Source organism: Trichoderma citrinoviride, assembly GCF_003025115.1.
Source record: "Trichoderma citrinoviride strain TUCIM 6016 unplaced genomic scaffold BBK36scaffold_10, whole genome shotgun sequence".
Lineage (NCBI taxonomy): Eukaryota > Fungi > Ascomycota > Sordariomycetes > Hypocreales > Hypocreaceae > Trichoderma > Trichoderma citrinoviride.
In genome coordinates this window covers 1,269,234-1,290,238 of record NW_020194718.1, presented here as the reverse complement: position 1 = coordinate 1,290,238, position 21,005 = coordinate 1,269,234, and the positions used below count along the sequence as shown (strand labels likewise).

Here is a 21,005-nt window from a genome sequence, read left to right as displayed (position 1 = left end):
GGCTCATTTATTGAGGAGGACTGCTTTAGCTCATACAAGGGGGTCATTCCAGGCAGTACCATGATGAGCGGGCCGGTTATGTTCTCTTAATATATAAGGGGATTATGCTTTATACCACAATTTATTGCGATAACTGAAACACGTGCCGCATGATAGACACGGCTTTGTAGCCCGACGGTGTGCCATCCTGTTAAGTCCTGTCGAAGGCTGGGCAAGATACCCAAACCTTTGCCCCGTCAATGCGGCGCTTGTCTGCGAAGAAGTGCGCGGTCCCTTGGAAACACGCTCATCGTGTACCAGAAACGGGCGCGAGCAAATCTTCTGTTGCTGCTCACGTAGTGGCTGAAGACTGGTATTGGAGTAACCATACCACTTGATATATAATCAGCGGTGCAACCGAATGTTTGGGGATAACAAAAGCTTGATATGGTGTAAGCACCATGTGGGATGATCCGAATTATATAATGACTTGACCTCTAACCCGCCTAGATATACTAGGACGCCGAAATATCCTAGATTATTGGGAAAATACGGACATTAAACTCTTATACAGTGAGGCTAGTTAATGTCTATACCTAGGTATGCAGATAGTGATTCCACGTCATGGGTAATAAGCACCGCATCAGCACTAGACTCGATGATTCCAAAGTGTTAAAGAGACGAATGCAATTAAATGCCATTGATGCCGCCCGCCATTGCGATGCGGTTGTCACAGGAAACCCTCCTCACGTCCAGACTTTCGATCCACGTTAATCGCACTTGACTCACAATGTGGTCTCATCAATCCTCCATCTCGATCACCACCTCGCCACACGAGGACCCAGAAACCATGCGCAAAGTGATGGACACGCATATCGAAAGAGTCTTTGGAGAATTCGACGAAGCCACCCGCGGCAAGACAATGGAGCCTCTCTATCACGAAGACGTCACTTGGTTCCAGCCCGCCGAGTACTCGGGAGAACACGCCATTGTTCGAGGCAGAGACAACGTCAACGCGACGATTCAAAAAGAACAGACTCAATTCCCTGGCTTCTTCATAACACACGACAAAGAAGGGTACATTGCCGTCGCGCAGAATCTGGGTATCGTGCACTGGCAGCTGGGGCCGCGGGAGCAGCCGGACATGATCAAAGCATGTCACTATATCTTGTTTGAGGATGGAAAGATCAAGGCGTTTTGGACTGCGCATTTGAAGATGCCTGAAGGGCCGCCGTCTTGATTGCCGACGAGTGAGCCCTGTAAGGTAATATTCTTCCTTATGAGTCCCAAGCGCCTCTGCTTACCACGGAAGAATGGGATAGATCCATCACACAATTGCTTCAGAAAAGCGAATGACAACGACCGGTTTACTCCTGTGATTTCTATTCCAAGTCGCGCTTGACCATATAGCTAGCTATACGTAGCAGCTGTATTGCCGGTGTTCGTGAGGGTAGGTAGGCACAATGCATGGGTTCTGGAACGCAATGGGAAGAAAGCACGCTTGAATGAGAACAAAGAGTATAAACAGTTTCAGACAGTGGGAAGTTTGTGCTATTGGCATCAGCATTCAGGGAGCAAAGGCGCGAAGCAAGTCCATGGTAGGAGAACCATCACAAACGACGCTTCCTCTCAACAGTATATGTACGAGCAGCACCGCACCTCAAGATAACTCCTAGTATTACATCTCACGGCAACAATCCAGTGCCTTCCCTACCCTCCGTTGTTGACCCATGTGTGTGCACATACGTTCACTCTCAGCGGCCAAATTCTCACACCATGGCACTGCGTATCATCACAGACCCGGAAACAATCTCGAAACTCTTGACCTTCTTCTACGGGGTGCTTCAACTATCCTAGATCGCCTACTCCATCTTCGGAGGCCAGCGCAAATCGAAGCCACAGTCGACCGGACCCTTCATCAAGGCCTGGAAAGGTCAAATGTTCCGCGGGCATAGCGTATGAGCCCGACAATGGCCGCCGATTTGTACTCGGCATATCATTGGGCTTCGCCGCGTGGAAATGCAAGTTCGACTTGACGAAGTGGAAGTCAAAGCCCAAATACAAGCTCTCCTTGTAGCGACTCAAGTATTTGGGATCAAACAAAGATTATGATTCAAGCGGAGTGCAAAGGGAAAGCCTCCTATTGGGCTCCGGCGGCCTTTGATGGAAGCGGGAGACACGCGCTCGATGGGCAAGTACTGGATTCCGCAAGCCTCTGGTCGATGAGCAAGCAGACAGTTGGAGGTGGACCACTTTCAATGTTTACAAATTGACATAGTAGCGAGGAGCGCAGGTGGAAAATCGACCTATTCGTGAGCGTTAATGCAGGGCACATAATCAATAGCTCGGAACACCAATACCTCGTCTCCAAACGCATGTACTGACTTTATTGTTCAAGGATGTGTCTGTCCGGAAGTCCTTGCTGACTGCACTGCCGTAGGCCCCTCTAGAGGCCGTGATTTAACAGGCTTTCCTCTGGCGGTCCTGACTTCAGGGTTTCTTCGAAGAAAGCCATCAATCCATCGTTTCCCAAGCGGTTGACTGTCGTCGCCAGCCTTGAGGACCCTTGTAGCGAAGTCTTTGATCTGGTCGTATGTAGGGGGAAGCCCGAGGTTAACCTGGGCCAGTACCCATTGGGCGAGATGGAACTCCTGCTCCTTCGAAAGTCGTTGAAGGTTTTCGTATGCTTCGGATCTTGGCTGGCTGCCCTTCAATCGCTTCTGGAGAGTCGTACGGGGAACGCCCCAGCGCTGTGCCGCCTTTCGCTGAGACGTGCCGTTGCTGATGTCGTTTAATGCCGAAGTAATGGCATCTTCATCAGGCTGAGTCATTGCCTAGCAAAGATTCCAATTAGGTCAGATATCTCCCAGCATTCGGATGAGGAATGACAATTGCAGTCATGTGCGTTGTTGCCGTTCGCTTTGGTGTGTTGAGGGGAAATGGCGGTGGCCACCTAGTCCATGTGCATAGCCTGGCTTCATGTTATTTACCAGCCACAGAGGCTTTCTGGGAAGTGGACCTACATAGAGTGTTTGACAAGAGCCCAGTGTCCCATAGTTAGAAGATGTCTTTCTGTTGGAGCAAACAGATGAAGCCATTGTTGCACCTGAAGCACCCGTATAAGGAGCTAGAGATTTTTCCATGCTATTCACCTCTTTGCTTCTGCTTTCTTTGGATCACGAACCATGTCGATTGAGTCACGAATTGGGCTTTCGGTCTACATGACCGTGTCGATGCCTCTCGTGGCTGAGGCGCAGCATACCCGGTAAAGGGCCACAATTTATGATGAACAAAAATCAGCAGTACCAAATACATGCTACAGAGGTAGAATGGACTGCACGGCGATTATGGCAGCTCTAGTATAGCATCATCCTGATTAATGTCACCGACGGCGTTAATACCCAGAGTTACGAACTGGGGTGATTTGAAAACGGCATGAAGCCTTTCTGTAGCCTCATGATGTCTGCATACTGAATAAGTCACTTGTTGCCCTGTGGAGGATCTGTGTGCAAAATCGTTACGGCTACGCCCTGGTTCCCATGGACAGACAGCCTTGGCTTACATGCACGGTTGCGCTCCGCCTCTTGTCTATTAAATATAAACAAAAAGCGTCAGGCTACCATCTAGGAAGCGGGTGGTCATAGCAGTAAGACAGATGGATGGGTCATTATATGGACATGTCGCTGACTGGTATCCATCTATATACCGAAAATTTGTGGCTCATTAGTGGCCATGGATTCTATTTTCGTGAATACTATTGCTTCTTTCTGGAGTACCCACGCATCGATCCACGCACACGAGATCCACGGGATTGATGGGTTTAAAGATGCACGCAGAGGCAGGGGTTTGGGGGGGGTTAAAAACCAGGGCGGATTCACCAGGAAATCGGGCGATTCCAGATGCGCCGGCCCCGAGGATCGTCCATACTCCTCCGTCGATGCGTCTGCTTTCGCTCCTCTGGCCGTCATGGGCTGAGCTGAGACGACTTGAGCGGAGCATGAGGCAGCGCCTGCGGCAACGAGGCTGGACGACAAGACAGGAAAAGCAGAGCATCGAAGCGGTCAGGATCGGATCACGGCATCAGGAGGAGCTGAACGGCTTTAGCGCCGCGAGCAGGGGAGCATGTGCGTGTCTGGGATGGAATGCGGTTGTCGATGAAGCGATGACTCGTGACTCGAGCACAGAGAGATGAAAATCTGGAGTCGGCATCATAGACTAGATGTTGATGTCGAGCATCCATGTCTTGAATTGAATCTCACGATAGGCCGACTTTAGTGCCGTCCATCTCCACGGCAGGTTCGCGTTTCCCTGTTTCAAGCGTCTGCTAGCCGCTGAAGCAATTGTCGTTCGCAGCTCGTCGTTGCATGGCCTGGTCGCGTGCCGCCAGAGTCCAATCGACCAAATCACTTCTGCCCACGATGTATTACCGAGGATGGATCGCTAGAGACGGCGTTTGCAGACCAGCCCTGAAGACTTTCTGCCCACCAACGCCTTCCTTTACCACAGCATACACGGCTGAAGCGTTTGCATTGACGCATTAAAGCATTGAGGGGGAGGATCCATAGCGGCGTCCATCGTCTGCAATCTCAGCGGCTTGCCTCCTTTTCTCCACCCAATCTTGCCAGGGAAATGCGTCGTGCCGGGGTTCTCGCCTCATCGTCAGCCTTTTGGAGCGCCCTGCGCCTCCATGGCTATGGGTTCAACGGTGCTGAGTATGTATTCGGTGTCAAGACAGCAAACATGCAAGTGATTTCGCTGGGCGGCTGAGCCAGATTGCGTTTTATTAATAGAGCAAATGAAGCAAACTCCACCTGCGAGAGGGGAAACGTGGAACTGTCTCTCTTCTGTGTATAATCCTTTCTAGCTGTAACGGTAACACAGTGTTGCTGAAAGGCCATCTGTATGTGCACCTTTCTGTGGATGCATGTTGGCTGGCGTGAGTTTTGGGTGGCTCAAAGTTTCCCAGAATAACCCTTGGGGCTGACCTGACTAGCAAAGCAAGATCCAAAGGATCATCCTCTGTTTACCTGTATAACATGAGAACCTACTACTACCTCATATATATAAGATAGCCTACAGTAGCTATCAGTCTCCTCACAGAGCATCCAACTTCTCCATTGCATCAAAAGAGAGCTCAACACTGTATTACCGATTCATAAAAAAAGAAACCCGCCACTCTAGACGGACTGAGACCCCTCGCTAGACCGCGGACCCTTTTTCCTTCCCCTGCCGGGCTGCGTGAAGCTATTTCAACTCATTCGCTCCTTTCCAATCATTCAAATCTCCAGCCGCCTGGGGTCAGGCGTCTCTGGCGCCGGGCCGCTCAAGCAGAAACCGGGCAGATCAAACATAAAACACACTCGTGCGGCCCTCGTTCCCCCTTTTCTGACCGCAAAAGCACGAAGGGGCTCTGCGACGACACACACACACTCAAGGAATTAAAGAAACCGGCGACGATTTTCATACGGTGATCCTCATACCTAATCTCACACCACCAAAGCACACACACACGGCTTATAGACGAGCATAAGACGGAGATTTCCTCCGGAGAAGTGCACCATGGCTGACCACCTGGACCCCGGAGCAGCTCCCGGTACCGCTGACCAGCCGTCGCCGGGGCGCCGCCGGTCGAGGAACCCCCTGAGGAACATGATCCAGCACCTGACGGTTGAGTCGCCGTCGGGCACCAGCGACGGCTCGGGCTCGCGGCGCTCGTCGCTGATCCGCCGCCTCAGCGGGCAGAAGAGCCGCAGCCCGTCGGCGCACTCAGACGCCGCCTCGAGCTCGCGGCCCAACTCGTCGCAGGGCGTCAACCGCGACCCGGCGCTGTGCGACTCGTGCGCGCGGCTGGCGGCGGAGATGGAGGAGACGCTGGACGAGGTGGACGCGACGTTTGCGCGGCCGGCCGACGGCGGAGCGGCGGGCGACTTCGAGACGCGCGAGCACTTTGTGTCGCGGCTGCGCTTCCTCGAGGAGAATCGCTGGGCGGCGACGTGTCCGCTGTGCAAGCTCTTCTGGGACCTGCACGTCCCCGGCAAGGAGCCCGGCGAGTACCACCTGGTGGCGCTGTCGACGCGCGACACGAGCTACTTCATCGACTCGGCCAAGATGCACAGCCAGGACCACCCGGCCAAGGGGCGCGCAAAGGGCCTCAGCCCGGCCTTCTTCTCCGTCATCTCCAAGGCCAAGGCCGGCGGCTCGGACCCGGATGTGGACCCCGAGTGGTTCCGGGAGGCCGGCATGCTGCTCCGGACGCGGCCCGAGATGCTGGTGGACGCGGCCAGGGGGAGGACCGGCCCCGAGGCGAGGCTGGCGGTGTCGACTCCAGGAGCGTCTCCGCTGCCGTCGCCGTCATTATGCTTGCCGGACGACGCATCGTGGACGCAGAGGGGGATCTGGGGACGGGATATCGACAAGGTCGCCGATATGAACATCGTGCGGGAATGGATTCACTTTTGCGACAACCACCACCAGGGACGATGCTCAAGGAGGCCGGTCAGGGCCGAGATGCCAGGATTCCGGCTCATCGACTGCGCCCAGTCGCCTCCGCGGGTGGTCGAAAGATCGCTGCGCGACGACTACGTGGCGCTGAGTTACGTCTGGGGAGACGCAAAGGTCGAGGAGGGCAGCTGGCCGCAAGTCGTTCGCGATGCCGCCTCTGTCGTGACGCAGCTGGGCTTCCGCTACCTATGGGTCGACCGCTACTGCACGGACGACAACAGGCCGGAGCACAAGATGGCGCATATCCAGCGCATGGACGAGATATACGAGGGCGCTGCCTTCACCATCATTGCCGCTGCTGGCGAGAATGCCATGCACGGATTGCCTGGAGTTGGGGCGACATCTCGACCTGCTCAGCCGAAATACAAGTTCACCACGTCCAACATCACCCTGGTCTCGAGTCTGCAGGATCCGCGCCTGCTTATAGAGCGCTCGACGTGGTTCACTAGAGGATGGACCTACCAAGAGGGGCTCCTCTCGCGACGGCGCCTCGTCTTCACAGAGCAGCAGATGTACTGGGAGTGCGAGGGAATGGCCTGTCCCGAAGCACTGGACCTGCCGTTCGAATTCTACCACGACGCCGAAGAGAAGCGCCTGTGCGATTTTGTACGTCCGGGAATGTTCAACGGAGTGTCATACATGGACGGCAGCTGGGAGCAGTGGAAGAAGCTGCCCCAGAAGCTGGGTGAGGCGAGCACGCTGAGTATATTCCGAGAAGTCGACCAGCACATCACGAAATACACGGGCAGGAATCTCAGCCGAGACGAGGATTCTTTGGATGCAAGTCTCGGATTATGGCGAGAGTTGGAGAGCACGGTTGGAAGGGGGAAGCTCAGCGATCTGGTGGGAATCCCGATGTGGGCTCCCCTGGCTGCTCAATCGACCGAGAACAAGGAGGGCCCTGTTTTACCGAGGACGAGACACTTGTTCGCCTTATCGACTTGCTTCTGGCATCACAAAGTTGGTACGCAAGCTCGAAGGAGGAATCACTTGCCGAGTTGGTCTTGGGCAGGCTGGTCCGGCCCTGTAGAGCTCTTCTCCTCCATCACCATCGCCGCCGATCCAGAGGCCAGAACAAAAAGCCGCAAGATCCTCAACCACCACTACGTGACAGCCACCCAGCTGACGAGAAACGAGCAATCTTCGGTACAGTGGACATACTCGCCTGAGATGGCAGTACTGGCCCCCGACGGCACCGCGGTGTACGACTTTGGAGATAAACTCGTCAGTGCCGGACCTCCACGGTTCCGCCCCGGCAAGTACTCCCTGCATGTCCAAGACCCGCTGGTCCTAGACCGCGTCAAGGCGAAGACGCACTCCGACGGCTGGCTGTTTAGCGGCCTGAGCGTTGATGTACGGATGAGTCGCGGAAGCGGCACCGAAACGGCCTGTCTGGGTGGCGAGGAGGCTATAGGCAGTATTAAGGAGTATATCACAAAGCACGGAAAAGGAGAGCAGATGAGCGTGCTATGGTTTGTTGAGGAGGCCCTGGTGATGCTGCTGGTAATAGAAAAGACGAGCAGAGGGACGTGGGAACGCGTGGGGAGGATGAGGATGGCTTTCCAGGAAGATGCAAAGGATGTGGTGAGGGCTTGTGGTAGACTTGAGGGACTGGTAGCGAAGTTGCCTCTAAGAAGGTTAGGGGAGAATATCGTGATTGAGTAGGGAGGGAGGAGGCGCTCAATGTTTAAATAATACTAATGATTCTGTACTCGACTCCATCATTGTAATACAGAGAGTAAAAACACTCGTCGCGTATCAACAACGAACTGGACATCAGATAACGAACTTCCGTCTATTCTGCCAACTGAGCTATACAACATACCTAAGGTAATAGTATATCTACACCTAGACATCCAGCTTCAAGCTTGGCGGCAAGCTCGAAGCGCTTGTCCCCCAGCTACTCTCATTCTTCCCCAGCGTCAGCTCCAACACGCCTCCATCCGCAAAGAAGTCATGCGTGATCCAGTTCTTGTAATACGGCTTCCCGTTGAGCTTCGCACTCTGGATATAGATATTCTCATACCCGCCGTCGAAATTGACATTCTTCACCGTCGCCGTCTTGCCCGTCAAGCCGTTCTTGATGCTAATCTCGGGGAAGTACGGCGGCAGGATGAGGTAGACGTTCTGCCCGCCCATGGGCCACAGGCCCATCATGGCGAGCGTGCTAAAGGCGCCCATGGCGCCGGAGTCGTCGTTGCCGGGGATGCCGTCGGCGCTGGTGTTGAACTGCGAGGGGATGTAGTGGTGGCTAAAGTACGAGGACAGGCCGGGGCGGCCGGCGTAGTGGAAGAGGAAGACGAGGAGGAAGGCTTGCTCGTCGCCAAAGTAGAGCAGGTTGGGCGTCGTGTGGAGGAACTGGAGGCGCTTGACGAAGGTGTCTGGGCCGCCGAGGGTGGTGACGAGGTCGGCCATGTCGTGGGGGGCGAAGAAGGTGTAGAGCCAGCTGCTGCCCTCGTACGTCTATGGAGGATGTCCGTCAGTAACATGAAGACAAGAGTTAGAGTGTAAAATTCTCACCTCATGGCCAGTAGGCACCAGATAACAGTCGTCAAAGCGGAACATGGGCGTGCACATCATGGCATCCTGGTAGCCAAACGTGCCGTTCAAATACCGCGGCTGAAGGAATCCGTAGAAACCACTGTCAACGTAGCCAGTCGACCCATCCGGGTTGGTGACATAGATGTACGAGTTCTGGTTCGGGTTCCACATGTTCTTCCAGTTCTTGGATCGCTTCAGGTACTTTTCGGCATCGGCCGTCTTGTGCAGAGCCTGGGCCATTTCTGCGATGCAGAAGTCGTTGTAGGCGTACTCGACTGTTCGCGAAATGGATCGCGAGAATGTGCCAACACCGTTGGGGTCAAAGTCGTCGGTGGGAATATATCCAAGCGTCTTCCAGCTGGTCAAGCCACCACGTCCCTCGAGACCCCAGTTCGCCGGCTCGTCTTGTCACAAGTCAGCTTCATGTATTCACAGCTTGCTATCAGTGAGCCGTACCTTCGGCATCCGAGATCAGGGCTTCGTATCCAGTCTGCCAGTCAACATCCTTGTGAAGGCCCTTCAGATACGCGTCCACAAGCACTACATCAGCGTTGCTACCGCCCTGCGTCCATCCTTTACAGAAGGTCATGCGGCAGTCGGGCAGCTTTCCTTCGTGGCGATAGATGTCTATCAGCGCGCGAACCATTTGCGTCTGGCTGTACGGGTCGACAATCGTCAGTAGCGGATGAATGCTGCGGAAAGAATCCCAGATGCAGTAGAAGGAGTCATAGTCTATCATGCTCTGTTAGCTTGTTCATACAGACCGGGAGAAATTGCAAGAACTCACAAGGCTCGCTGCTCTTCCATAGCGGATTCTCTCCCGTGTAGTCCTGCGGCGAGATCATGGAACGGTACAGTCCTGAGTAAAAGGTAGTGAGAATGTCCTTGTCCACGCCCTGGTTATCGACCTTGACCACGCCCAGCTTCTGTCGCCAAGCATCCTCAGCTGTCTCCAAAGTGCCCTGAAAGTCAAACCTGGGAATCTCGGACTGGGCATTGCTGCAAGCCTGGTTGGTGCTGATAAAAGACAAGCCCACTCTGGCCAGGATCTGGTTGTTGCTGGGCTTGTTAAACTGGACAAAAGCTCCTCCAGGAACAGGCGGTCCCGTCACGGTCGCGGTTTCAGTCTTTAGCTGCTTAAAATTGGTGCCGGCTCTGTTGTTCTGGAAGACGCCCGTGTTCTTGATGCTCGCGCCCTGAAAGTCCGCGCAAAAGTACAGGGTGTATGTGCCGACTCCAAACGACGGGTTGAACGTCCCAGAACCGGTGATGCGTCCACTGTGCGGATCAACAGACACGCTTCCTTTGCTCCTGGAATCGGAGAGATCCGTCAAGTCGGCCAAGATGACGGGCTCATATGGGATCGAGTTGTTTCCTGTTGCATCTCCTCCCTTCATAGGCACAGGCTCATCGGGAAAGGTAAAGCGATACAGAGCCGTCTTGTTCGACACCGTCATCTCCGCCTTGATGGAGGTGTTGAGGGTCACGGAGAAGTAGCCGGGACGCGCCTCGATCGAGCTATTAATCGGCAGAGACTGCCGGTCCGTCTTGGTGAAGTAGCAGTTGTCGAGAAGACCTCCTGTGCATCCGCTCTGAGGGAACAGGGGAAAGTTTCCAAGAGAAGCACCCTAACAATGCATCAGCAAAACATGTCCCGTAATTTGATATGAGACGTCACTTACACCACCCGTTCCGCTGTCATGCATATGGGAAAAGCCAGTGACTGAAGCATCGTCGTCAGTCATGCAGCTGCTGAGAATCCGTGTATACTTCACGTACTTGGACCGCCATCAGAAGCGTAACCACCCGCATTATCATTTACAGAGTCAGCCACCGCCTTGGCGAGACCGAATGGAAGAGTTGCGCCAGCAAAGACGTGTCCTGAGTATGCCGTTAGTCCGACTTCCTTCTCCCTCCTTGCCTCAAGCAAACAGGTAATCTTTACCTCCATTAGCAGTCCCTATGAGAGGATCTACATAGTCAAAAACGTCGTACGAGGATGTGGCATGAACAATCGATCCATAGGCGAGTGCCGCAACCAAAGCTCGAGACAGGCTCATCGTGAAGAGCTTGCTTCTTACCAAGCAACAAGCTGAGCTGCTGTAAAGGACCCGAGAGAAGATTGGTCACGACAAGCTCATGATGCCGGTACATACTCGTCTCTCTTTATACTCTTTCTAATGAAGCTTTAAGCCCGACGGTTGTCACATGAACTCCACGATTCTGAAAGACTAGACACTCAAAGGGAATCTGTGACTATGAACTTGCAGTCCGAACTTCTCTCCCCGGACTAAACTCCGCAAAACTGCCGGGCATCGATTTCTAAGAATGGGGATCTCAACGCGGGGAATCCCTGACACGGCACGAGACACAAACAAGCCGAACTCACGATATCCATCTTGCCGGCCTGCAAACGACAGGCATCGACTGCCAGAAGCCACAATGCGGGAAAGGCGGCCACTATGTGAACCCACAGCTGGCTAGTCTTGTCTGCAACGGGCATCTTATGGGAGCTTCGTCCAATCAAGACTTGTCACAATTCCTAAGCTTAGATCGTCCAGATCGGCTGGGGAATTTGCCCGTCGGGCTTATTTGAGCCTTACAAAGAGCACTTTCTAAATAGAGCCTCTACTCGCTCTCCACCTCTTTCGAGCTCTAGGCTGTATCTACATCGGCAAAATCGGCTCCGCAGAAACAGTAGGAATAGGGCTGTACCTTTCGGCAAGCAATGGCTCTTATTATACGAGGAAGAATTCCATGATGCTCTCGCGCTAACCAGTGATGTCGCATTACAAATGGAGGAACCGCCGGCAGTGGTTGGAGGAAATACTTTGAGTCCCCGCCATGTCCAGCACCGGTCTCCTATTATCCCGGTCGTTATACGTACTTGTGCCTATCTTGTCTCGGTAAAGAAGAGAGAATGTTGCCAACGAGAGAGCCGTCGGAAGAAGCAAGTGAGGATATAGGCTCCCAGTTCTTCTGTTACCTGCGTTGCTTAAAAATCAGGACGATGATTTCGCGTCTACTTTCGGGCATAAAATCGGAAGCCATCAGAAGTTGAAGCGGTGTTTGTAAGTCGTTCGTTGGCTTAGATTGAGTCACCACGATGCCGAAGGGCGTCTTCAAGATAGATGAGACATCATATTCCACATGTCCGCTTTTCGATCCCGTAGGGTAAAATAAGCCGATTCGCCTCTGTAACCACTTCCTCGTCTAAAATGTCGTCAACGTACATTCAGCCAGCAAGTGTAATGGAACAGCTTTACAATACTAGCTTAGGAGACGCAATGCACTGGTCATGGACATCTCAGGTATCCTCGACGTTCCTCATGCGAGAGAATTATTTTCACGCACGGCCTAGTGAAGTCCTCACCTCCATCAAGAACTACTAATTCGAAAATATATACAACTCGTTCTTTCACGATACGAAATAAGATGGCCACAACTATGTCGAGATCTTGCAGGTCGTCTCTTGAATAGGTAGCCACCATAGCATAGAACGTGCCTCTTGATGTACTTCATGTAGTATCAGCGAGGATCGGGCGTCATTGATTGGAGGTGCACTCAATGCGAGTATATTATGCTTATTGTAAGACATCCACCAATCTTGCTGATACAAGCATGCAGTCCCCATGGATCTGCAAACTGTGTCGTGATACTGCCCGACTCTCATATTTTGCAGCAAATGGATGCAAGACGAGGTCTCACCGCATGTGGTGGCAGCAATTTGCAGACTATTGCAGTAACTACATCTAGCTACTCCGTAGACGTTGACTCCTAATACGGACAGTCGTACGCGGCAGTTGTAAGCTGCCCATGCTATCCTGGCTATGATTATGTTTTGCTATATCGCAGATTCACAGATACCTCCTTGACACACCTTAGAGATGCAAAGAGAGGTTTGGAGACGCGCGAATGCTGCTAGGCTCATAAGACTGAATAAATTTGGCGCTTTCAATGCCCGCTTGGCTAAGCGGTATAGCGTGTCACTAGTAAAACTACTTGACATGACAAGGTGATCAGTTCGACTCTGATAGTGGGCATCTCTTTTTGCTCTTTACTCTTCCTGTTTCTCTTTTCTCTTTTTGCATCTTGATCGATCGCGTGTTCATTTTTGTTTAAGGTAATTATACTTTCATGTTATTTTTGTACATTCCATCTATCCTCATCGAGCTGAGCATTTCAAGGAGCAGGCCTCTTCCCTCCTCTTTATAGCCCAGGTCCAAACCATATGCAAGCCACGGAATAAAACGCAGACTCGCACCCTGTCTGACTCTATTGCATACAAGTTAGCATGCCCCAAGTGCCACAGAGAAGCTCATACGCATGTAGAAACACATTCTTCAGATTCCTATTCTGCTACATTCATGTGATGGAGGTCCATCCTTGTCCAGATACATCCGGCCCTGGTATTCTCTTTCAAGCATATCCAAGCCCACCCAGACTGCGCTTCCCATGTAGCATCATTTTCATGTCCGAAAAGTGAGTTGATGCATTACTGCTTGTCCTGGTTTCTCACATGTCAGTTTCTCGTTCCAATCTTTCAGAGTCGCACAACTCAAAGAACGAGAAAGTGGCTTACTCCGTGCTCGGGTCCGCAAGTCTTGCATTCGCACTTATCGCAGTTGCCGGCAGGGCACTTGCAGGTAGAACAGGTGCTATTGAATAACAGTGTTGTTAGTGATGCCCTGGCCTGAGAGAATGAAGAAGGGGAATATTCCCAAAATTTGAGAAGGATTGAGTGTGAAGAAGGGAGCAGATTGAAGGCTCAGTGCAGCTGTTGGCACCAAGGCTCTCGGAAAACATACCAGGGATCCATTTTGAGTTTGTTGATGGTGGGAGACTGAAAGTCGGTGGTTGTTTCTTCGTGTTCTTGTTGTTGACTGAATGTGGCTGTTGTGATTGATGGTAAGACAAGAGGTCAAGATTTGGAGGAAACATTCGACCCTTTTATAGACGAAGAAAAGCGGTTGAGATATATTTCTTCGACTCTCAACCTCAGATACCCACCTCAAAATTCTCATCAGAGAAAGACTTGCGCTGCCTAGTTCCATCGACAAGGGACTCACATGCGGTGCTTGCTCTCCCTTGCATCCGCGGGACGTATTAGCAGATCCTCACAGACTTGGCCAATAATTGGCAAAGCACTCTCGATTTGCATTCGTCAATACCCCTCTCAAGGCAGCTTGTTGATAATTGATCATGGTCATGGGCCGTGTTCATTGGCCCGGGGAGGAAGAGGGTGGTGGTCACCCGAGAATGGGATCCTGGGCTATCGAACCGGAAGCTGAGCGCATGTCATACAAAGTCACAACTGCAGGGGCACCCAAGCCCACTACACGCTATATCATACCATGCCATTGGTGGGTGGTGTGGGTTATGGAGGATGATGGTGGTGGAACAACAATGAATATCAATGTCATGCATGACAGACTGTTGTCGAGGTCTTAGACATTGGTAGAACTCGTTCCCAGTCTGTATCAAGATAGACAATGCATATCAAACCACAAGCATGTAAGAACAACAGGGCGAGAGCAGAGGAAGGTCATCATAGAGGACTATTGTGTAGAGAGACGAGAATAGAGACATGACAGAAGAGCACTTGGTGAAGAATCCGTTAGATTGGGGGCCAAGCGCAAGCCTCTGAAACGGCAACGGGATACCGTCTTCTCGTGCCCGAATGTGGAGACAAGTCCGTCACTGGGTGATGTATCAGTGAGGGAAATAATCTGCGGCTGAGGAAAGCTTTGGCCTCATTGCAGTCACTGTACCATCACGGGAGCTGTTCCCCCTCTTTACCCGTGATGGCAGGCAAGATAACACTGTGTTACCAAGTCATCTGCTTGGTATGAGGAAGTGACTGATCATGACCTGGAATACAGCATCTTCCTATCAGTGAAGGACATGTGTTGAAGGAACGTCATGTGCTGTCAAGGCTGGTAGCAGACACGCATCGACGCAGACGCTGGGATCACCGGCTTGTCCTCGCGCTCCTCGGCTGCGAAAAGCCGGTAGAAGAGGCATGACATGTGGCAAGAAAGGGAGGCCATGTGCTCCCGGTTGGAGGGCTACTGGGAAAACTCGGCGGCCAGGGCGGGAAGAGAAAAACCTCGACGTGGGAGAGCGCGGCAACGGCTGCCTCCCCCACGCACTTGGCGAGTGCCTAACTGAGGGCGGCAAGAGAAGATGGCCATGGGGGTGTATCGGGTAGGAAAGGAGAAAGGCAGAGAAATGAGAGGATCAAGAACCTGGACTGGCACCTGAGACTGCCTAAGGCATCAGTTGTGGCAGATAGCATGATCAGACAACCCAGCTTTACCCGAAGACAGCCGGAATGCGGGCGTCGAAGAGGCAACAAACCGGAACAAGATGACGGGTTTGAGCTCTTTCAACATGTGATGGAGCAGATAGCGACCAGTTCTTGGGACTGACCACATACTGAGCCTGCGAATCTCCTGAGTGGGAGGACAGCATGCTGTGTATCGAGGGCCGATGTGATGCCACCAAGGGAGTGCTGGCACTCTACCTCAAAGGACTTGGGGTAAGACCACAGAGAGGCTTTGCAAAATGCGCAGCTTAGGCATTACAAACTGTTGATGCCCTCGCTGCTGATGTTGACGGTGTCCGGCTTACCTCGAGCGCATAGAGTGAGAGCACAGGCAAGTCCGAAGCAAAGCCTAGTGATCCAATCTTCATCATAGGTATGCTGATCTCAGGCTCGTTGAAGATGATGCGCTTCTTTCCCCTCTCACAGTCTCATCAACCAGAGAACTGGGAAGAATTGTGACAAGAAGCTCTCTCAGGGGAGGGAATTGTGTTGGTTCTGTTGTTAGGACCAGGAATGATGAAGAAAAAATCTTTTCAGCATCGACACGGGGCAGCTCTCTCATTATATATTCACAGCCTCTCTCAGGCTTGCGTGATTTGCTGCCCTCTTCCGCCATCAACAGCAATGCACCTCCGGTCTTTGATCATGGAGCTCAGCCGGGGGTGGCAGATGCAACTTCGGAGGATCTTGCCAATCAGCTGTTGACGATGATGGTGAACCTTGATGGCGATGGCATGCAACTTGGCTCCATGTCTGCTTGAACATGCATCATCACGGAAAAGCCTCATAGAAGGGAGAATTCTGGTGAGATTCCCAACCAGGCGGAGAGTGAGGAGATACCCCGGCTGCCTGGCCATCAAGGTGCATGGCCATCAGGGTCCTCACTGTCAGCTTTAGGGGGACACGAAGAATCGGGCTGGATTGATATCTCAGTTACACCGTTTTCTATGTTTTTGGCAGGAGGGGAAAGATGGAATCATCAGATCTGATATTTTGTGATATTTCAAAGTTTTGGTCGGTGGCTCATCTCTTCATTTAGATGCTGTCTGCCTCTTTTGATAACCTCTACGTCTATTCAAGCGCCTTACGTGTACCCTTTGCAAAGGCTTGATTAAATTAATGCTGTAATTACACACAGGCTTCAGACATTCCGTTTATGTCGATGACTGAGCATGTACAAGTGCCATTGAGAAGAATGGTTCTTTTGCTCCCTGGCGGAGCGTCTTGAGTGGTATCGCCAGCTTCTCCCCCCAGCTCAGGTCCGAGAACTCCGTTTACGCAGGGGTTTCCTCTGTCTCTTAGCGCAATGAGCCTTTCAAAGCGATACCTAACACGCATGCTTATCTCTCTACATCATCGCTGTAATTTGCTTCTCCTTCATCCGGCCGGTCGATACATATATCGGACTGAGTTGCTGGGCTTGTTCTGTTTCCCCCTGATGAAAGTCTTGTGAGCTTCGTCCGCTGAGCAGCAGTCTGGAAAGTGACTCGAGTCTGTTCACATCAATGAAAGTGTATGATTAACTCTGCGAATCACCTAGCGCCTGACCCTACCTTGGTTTTCAACGACTTAATATGGAAGCTCAGGCTTGATGTCTTTGTGAGGGGTATTTGCAGGCACACATACCCAGCAGCCTATCCAGAGCTTTGTTAGAAGCCGGTATAGCCGCCCTTTGGAGTACTAATTCGCGGCCATAGAAATTGGCCCTATCCTCAAACAATGAGCCGGAAAACTTGCAGTTATCGCCGTTAGACATGCTGTATAGCCGACCATGAAACTCGCGAAACACCCTGCCGGCGCTCTGGTGACCATATGACCCAAGAAAGAGATGGCATAGATCTATGTCTTAGAAATCCACATACTCGCAACCAAGTAGAGACTTGGTGGCCTACCCTCCGATGAATTCTGAATCTTTCACAAAGACTTATTCCTTGCTAATGTCAATTGCCGCTTGATTCCACGACGAAGAGGCGATAGACGTCCTAGTAAAATAGAAAAACAACGACGAGATGTAGTTGCAACGAGTTGAAGAGAGAAGAGAGGAGACACCAGACCTACGTACAGAAACATAAGTATGCCACAGATGAGATGTCACAGACGAATGACCATCGCACAAAAGCTTTGCGAGCCATCAGCTAGCCGGGATGAGACGAATGATGCAGGTAAGCACACAGGAACCGATCGAACATTCAACGATCAAGTTGCCAGTGACAGAATCCACAACTGCATGGATTGCCTCGCCCCAGGCAATCATAAATGAGCCGACATCCAGCCGATTGTCCCTTTGGCGTGGACAGATGCATGATGAAAGGATACACTGGAAGCGGGAAAAGGCGTTTATCTGCCTTGCCAGCAGGACGAAAATGAAAGACGCACGGTGGTACTTACAATAGAACAGTAAAACAATTACCATGACCGGGTTGGTGCCGTGTTTCCAATTTGCCGGGTGTGATTCAAGGCAAGGTAGGGAGCTCTGCTGCTCGTATCACATGCAGTTTGGCTACCTTGTGTACTATTCAACTCCGACAAGGAAGCAAATGAACCGGCGGATGGGCCAATGAGCATGCATCATTAGCAATAACAACTCTCTTCGGACTTGCAGGGTATTACTCTCACCTTCTGCAGTTCATCTTCCCAGACCTTGTCAGCTATGCGTATATAAGGAGCTCCGCCTCTTCGACTTTGTGCTTGGAGAGCTGAGCCCTTTGCACAATACGCACACATTAGTCTCAACTTCAACTCTACTCAAGCCGTGCGATTAACGTTGCTGGACGTTTGTTGCCGTCGTCCTTGCATCATACGGTTAATAACTTGGAAGTTGCACAAACGAGGCGACGCATATGCTTTCAATGAATACCTATGCTCATCCCCTCATCGTTTTGCGTCCAAGCACACCAAGCTTCACAATCTTTTCCGTCCGGGATGATTGCTTTCTGTTCTCCGATGTATACCACTGTCCGCTTCCGAACCGGACGGATCAGCGAAATGGCGCTCACGGTAACTTGGGGAATCGCAGCCATGCCGAGAACTCATGTCGCCTGCCACGGTGCAAACAATTCCTCGACATAACCCAACATCGATGCGAGTCATCAAAACAACATTTGCATGCTCGCCCGCGGAATGGTCGACATTCAAGCCATTTGGTTTATGCAGCTTCTACGCCGGATGAGGCTGGTCCAGTCTAACACTTACACCCAAGCCTCTTTCATCCCGCCGACCAGCATCTCGGCACTTGAGAAGAGTAGACGCTTATCACTCTTCTCCTCAAACAACAGTTGCTTACTCAGTCAAAACAATCGGGGTTTGTAACCATAGTCTTTGTCCACAAGGGCGGCAAAGCACCTCTTCGACCGCGGTTTGCGAGGCTCTATCGACAGCCAACCCTGGCAACGGCAAACTCATAGACTAAGCAGCTTGCAAGCGACAAATGTTCGATGATATATAGCCTTTGAAGCACATACATGGATCCTCAGCGAAACAATCTCGACGAATTGTGACGCATCATTCACGATTCTCTATCACGATGCTGGGGACGGCAACCTCCAGCCGGTTTCGGCGAGTTATACATCAAGACAACGACAGAAAAGGAAGTCAAGTGATACTGGGGCATTCGATTCCCATTGTTGCGGAGTCCAGCTTCCAATCACAATCAAAAGTCCCTCATCTGATGGAGAGCGACATGCAATGATGCCTGATTCAAGGGTTCTTGTATCGCAGCCCCGGGGCCTCGCCCACAAACGACACCATATTTCCCTATCGTGAGCAGCCGCGAGCTTACAATTGGCCAAAAATCTTTACATCCAGTGTCCGTCGCGAGTCACGGGCTCTGGCAATGACGGCTGAACTGCTGACGGCGTGATGGGGCACATGCAGCGGGCATCATGCAACAGGGTGCAGAATCTGGGGAAAGATTGCGCCCATATCCTACGACAAAGGTGGTGCGTTCGAAGCGATTTGCGGAAACGCGCATCTTCAATGATTTGCCCGTTCTGTCACTACCCTAGGCAGCTCTGGCGAGCCAGTCCAGCTGTCATATGCATCCTGTTTCATGGTGGAAGCTCGCCGACATCACGACATCTCTGGACTGAACTCGCCATTCGGAGTGCCAGAGAACTCACAGGTAGCCTTGAAGGTGGGCTGATGAGTGCTTTCACTATGGAGACGTGGCTTAGATGAGGGACGAGGCTGAGAATGAGAGATTGAGGCTGAGGACGAGGTTACGCCATGAGCACGAGAGTGACACGGACACCAGCAGGACAGTTGTCATACTCGTACGACAGCCCGACGCCAGAAGGACCAACGCATCCGAGCGCGGCTGGATAGTCTCATCGGCTGCTGTTCAACCGTGACAATCGGGCCTCGTCTCGAGCAGTCGCCTCGAGGCAAATGGACGTCACCGTCGTCATCACCCCCATCCTACGTGGTCCATATCTCGAGACCAGGATACATGCAGCCGCCTACGATCCCATGCCTGTGGCCCCAAAAGTCCAAGTCCTATGGAGTCTATATGCACGTATTGATCGGTGGACCGGACAGGTGACCGCAGGTGGGTAGGCTTGGGATGCATCTGCCTGTGGAGAGGCGTGGGAGGCGTTTGTCTGCTTGTCGGTTTGGTTGGCTAGAGGAGCACGGGTTTGGAGGAGGCTAATGTTGCGATCGCGGCCTAAGCGCAGGCGCCGAGGCTTGGGAACCCCGGCTGATGTGTTTTGAGAGGTTGGTTTTGCGTTTGATATACGGCCTGGGTCGTATGGGGGACGGAGTCCAAGCATCGCTTAGTCCTTGGGGAGTTATCATGAGTTTGAGGCGTTTTGCATGTCCATGGCCGGGTCCTGTAAGCGACGAATAGCACAAGTTGTGAGTTCTCTCTTCGTGTTGTTGCACAACTGACGGGTAGCCACGGGTGAACGTCCCGTAACGACAGAAACATCATTGAGCATCAATGCTTCGAGATGCCGTCAAGGTTGGCTCTCCGAACACAGAATAGCATGCGATAATGATCGCCGTCGCCTCGGTGTGCAGCAAGTGCAGAAACAAGAGAGCGAGATGCAAATGTGGGAGCATGCAGATTCGAAACCCTCCCCCCCGGTCAGCTCGACGCCAATTGTCCCTCCACTCCCGTCGTATCAGAAGCGGGTGGTTCCGCTAGTAGCATCTGCTCGTTTAGTACGAATTGTGCAAGACTGCAAAAGACTCGGTGAGCGGCCGTTTCCATGTTTTAACGCGCGGGAGGCTGGGTCCTAGACTCCTAGTCCCCCCTTGCACGGGACAATCTCAGGCGTTTGCTTATTTCCAACGCGCGTCTCTGCTGATTCCATTCGCTCACGACTGCGCAATCGATGGGAGGCGATGTTGTTGATACTGTACAGCAGCAGGAGAGGAAGCCAAGGAGAAGGAGGCGAAAGTCTGAGCCCTTGTCATGCACGTCGTCAAACGGGGGCACGAATGAGGAGAGGGGAAGAGGAGGTGAGCCCAGTTCTTCGCGTTGGCCACCACCAACCAAGGTGACTCAATGAATAACTCGTTACAAATGGCAAACGACGCTCCGTCCACTCACGATGGTCGAAACGAGAAGACAGGCAGGAAAAAAAAAGGTTTCCGGGCGGCATCCGCGGCGGCTGCAAACATCCTGATGGTTAAAAGGGTTGCATGTGCATGA

At 52.3% G+C, this 21,005-nt stretch overlaps 3 protein-coding genes and 1 non-coding gene across 4 annotated transcripts; 3 read left to right on the top strand and 1 right to left on the bottom strand.

Moving 5' to 3' along the window:
* Positions 1-769: 769 nt before the first annotated feature.
* On the top strand, positions 770-1,219 carry BBK36DRAFT_1177644 (hypothetical protein; the record flags this gene model as incomplete). Its single annotated transcript, XM_024896077.1, has 1 exon — positions 770-1,219. One exon carries the CDS (start codon positions 770-772, stop codon positions 1,217-1,219), a length of 450 nt encoding a protein of 149 aa, XP_024748176.1.
* A 4,319-nt stretch (positions 1,220-5,538) lies between these two features.
* BBK36DRAFT_1123026 (HET-domain-containing protein) lies at positions 5,539-8,145 on the top strand (the record flags this gene model as incomplete). Its single annotated transcript, XM_024891005.1, has 1 exon — positions 5,539-8,145. The coding sequence occupies one exon, from the start codon at positions 5,539-5,541 to the stop codon at positions 8,143-8,145; it is 2,607 nt and encodes an 868-aa protein (XP_024748175.1).
* A 183-nt stretch (positions 8,146-8,328) lies between these two features.
* Positions 8,329-11,081, bottom strand: BBK36DRAFT_1177641 (glycoside hydrolase family 92 protein; the record flags this gene model as incomplete). The annotated part of the gene is made up of 7 exons (XM_024896076.1): positions 8,329-8,943; positions 9,001-9,425; positions 9,478-9,753; positions 9,809-10,649; positions 10,704-10,744; positions 10,801-10,902; positions 10,967-11,081. The coding sequence occupies 7 exons, from the start codon at positions 11,079-11,081 to the stop codon at positions 8,329-8,331; spliced, it is 2,415 nt and encodes an 804-aa protein (XP_024748174.1).
* Positions 11,082-12,980: 1,899 nt separating this feature from the next.
* Positions 12,981-13,064, top strand: BBK36DRAFT_t131. Its single transcript has one exon. It is a non-coding gene; the product is annotated as a tRNA-Thr (tRNA).
* The last annotated feature ends 7,941 nt before the right edge of the window (positions 13,065-21,005 follow it).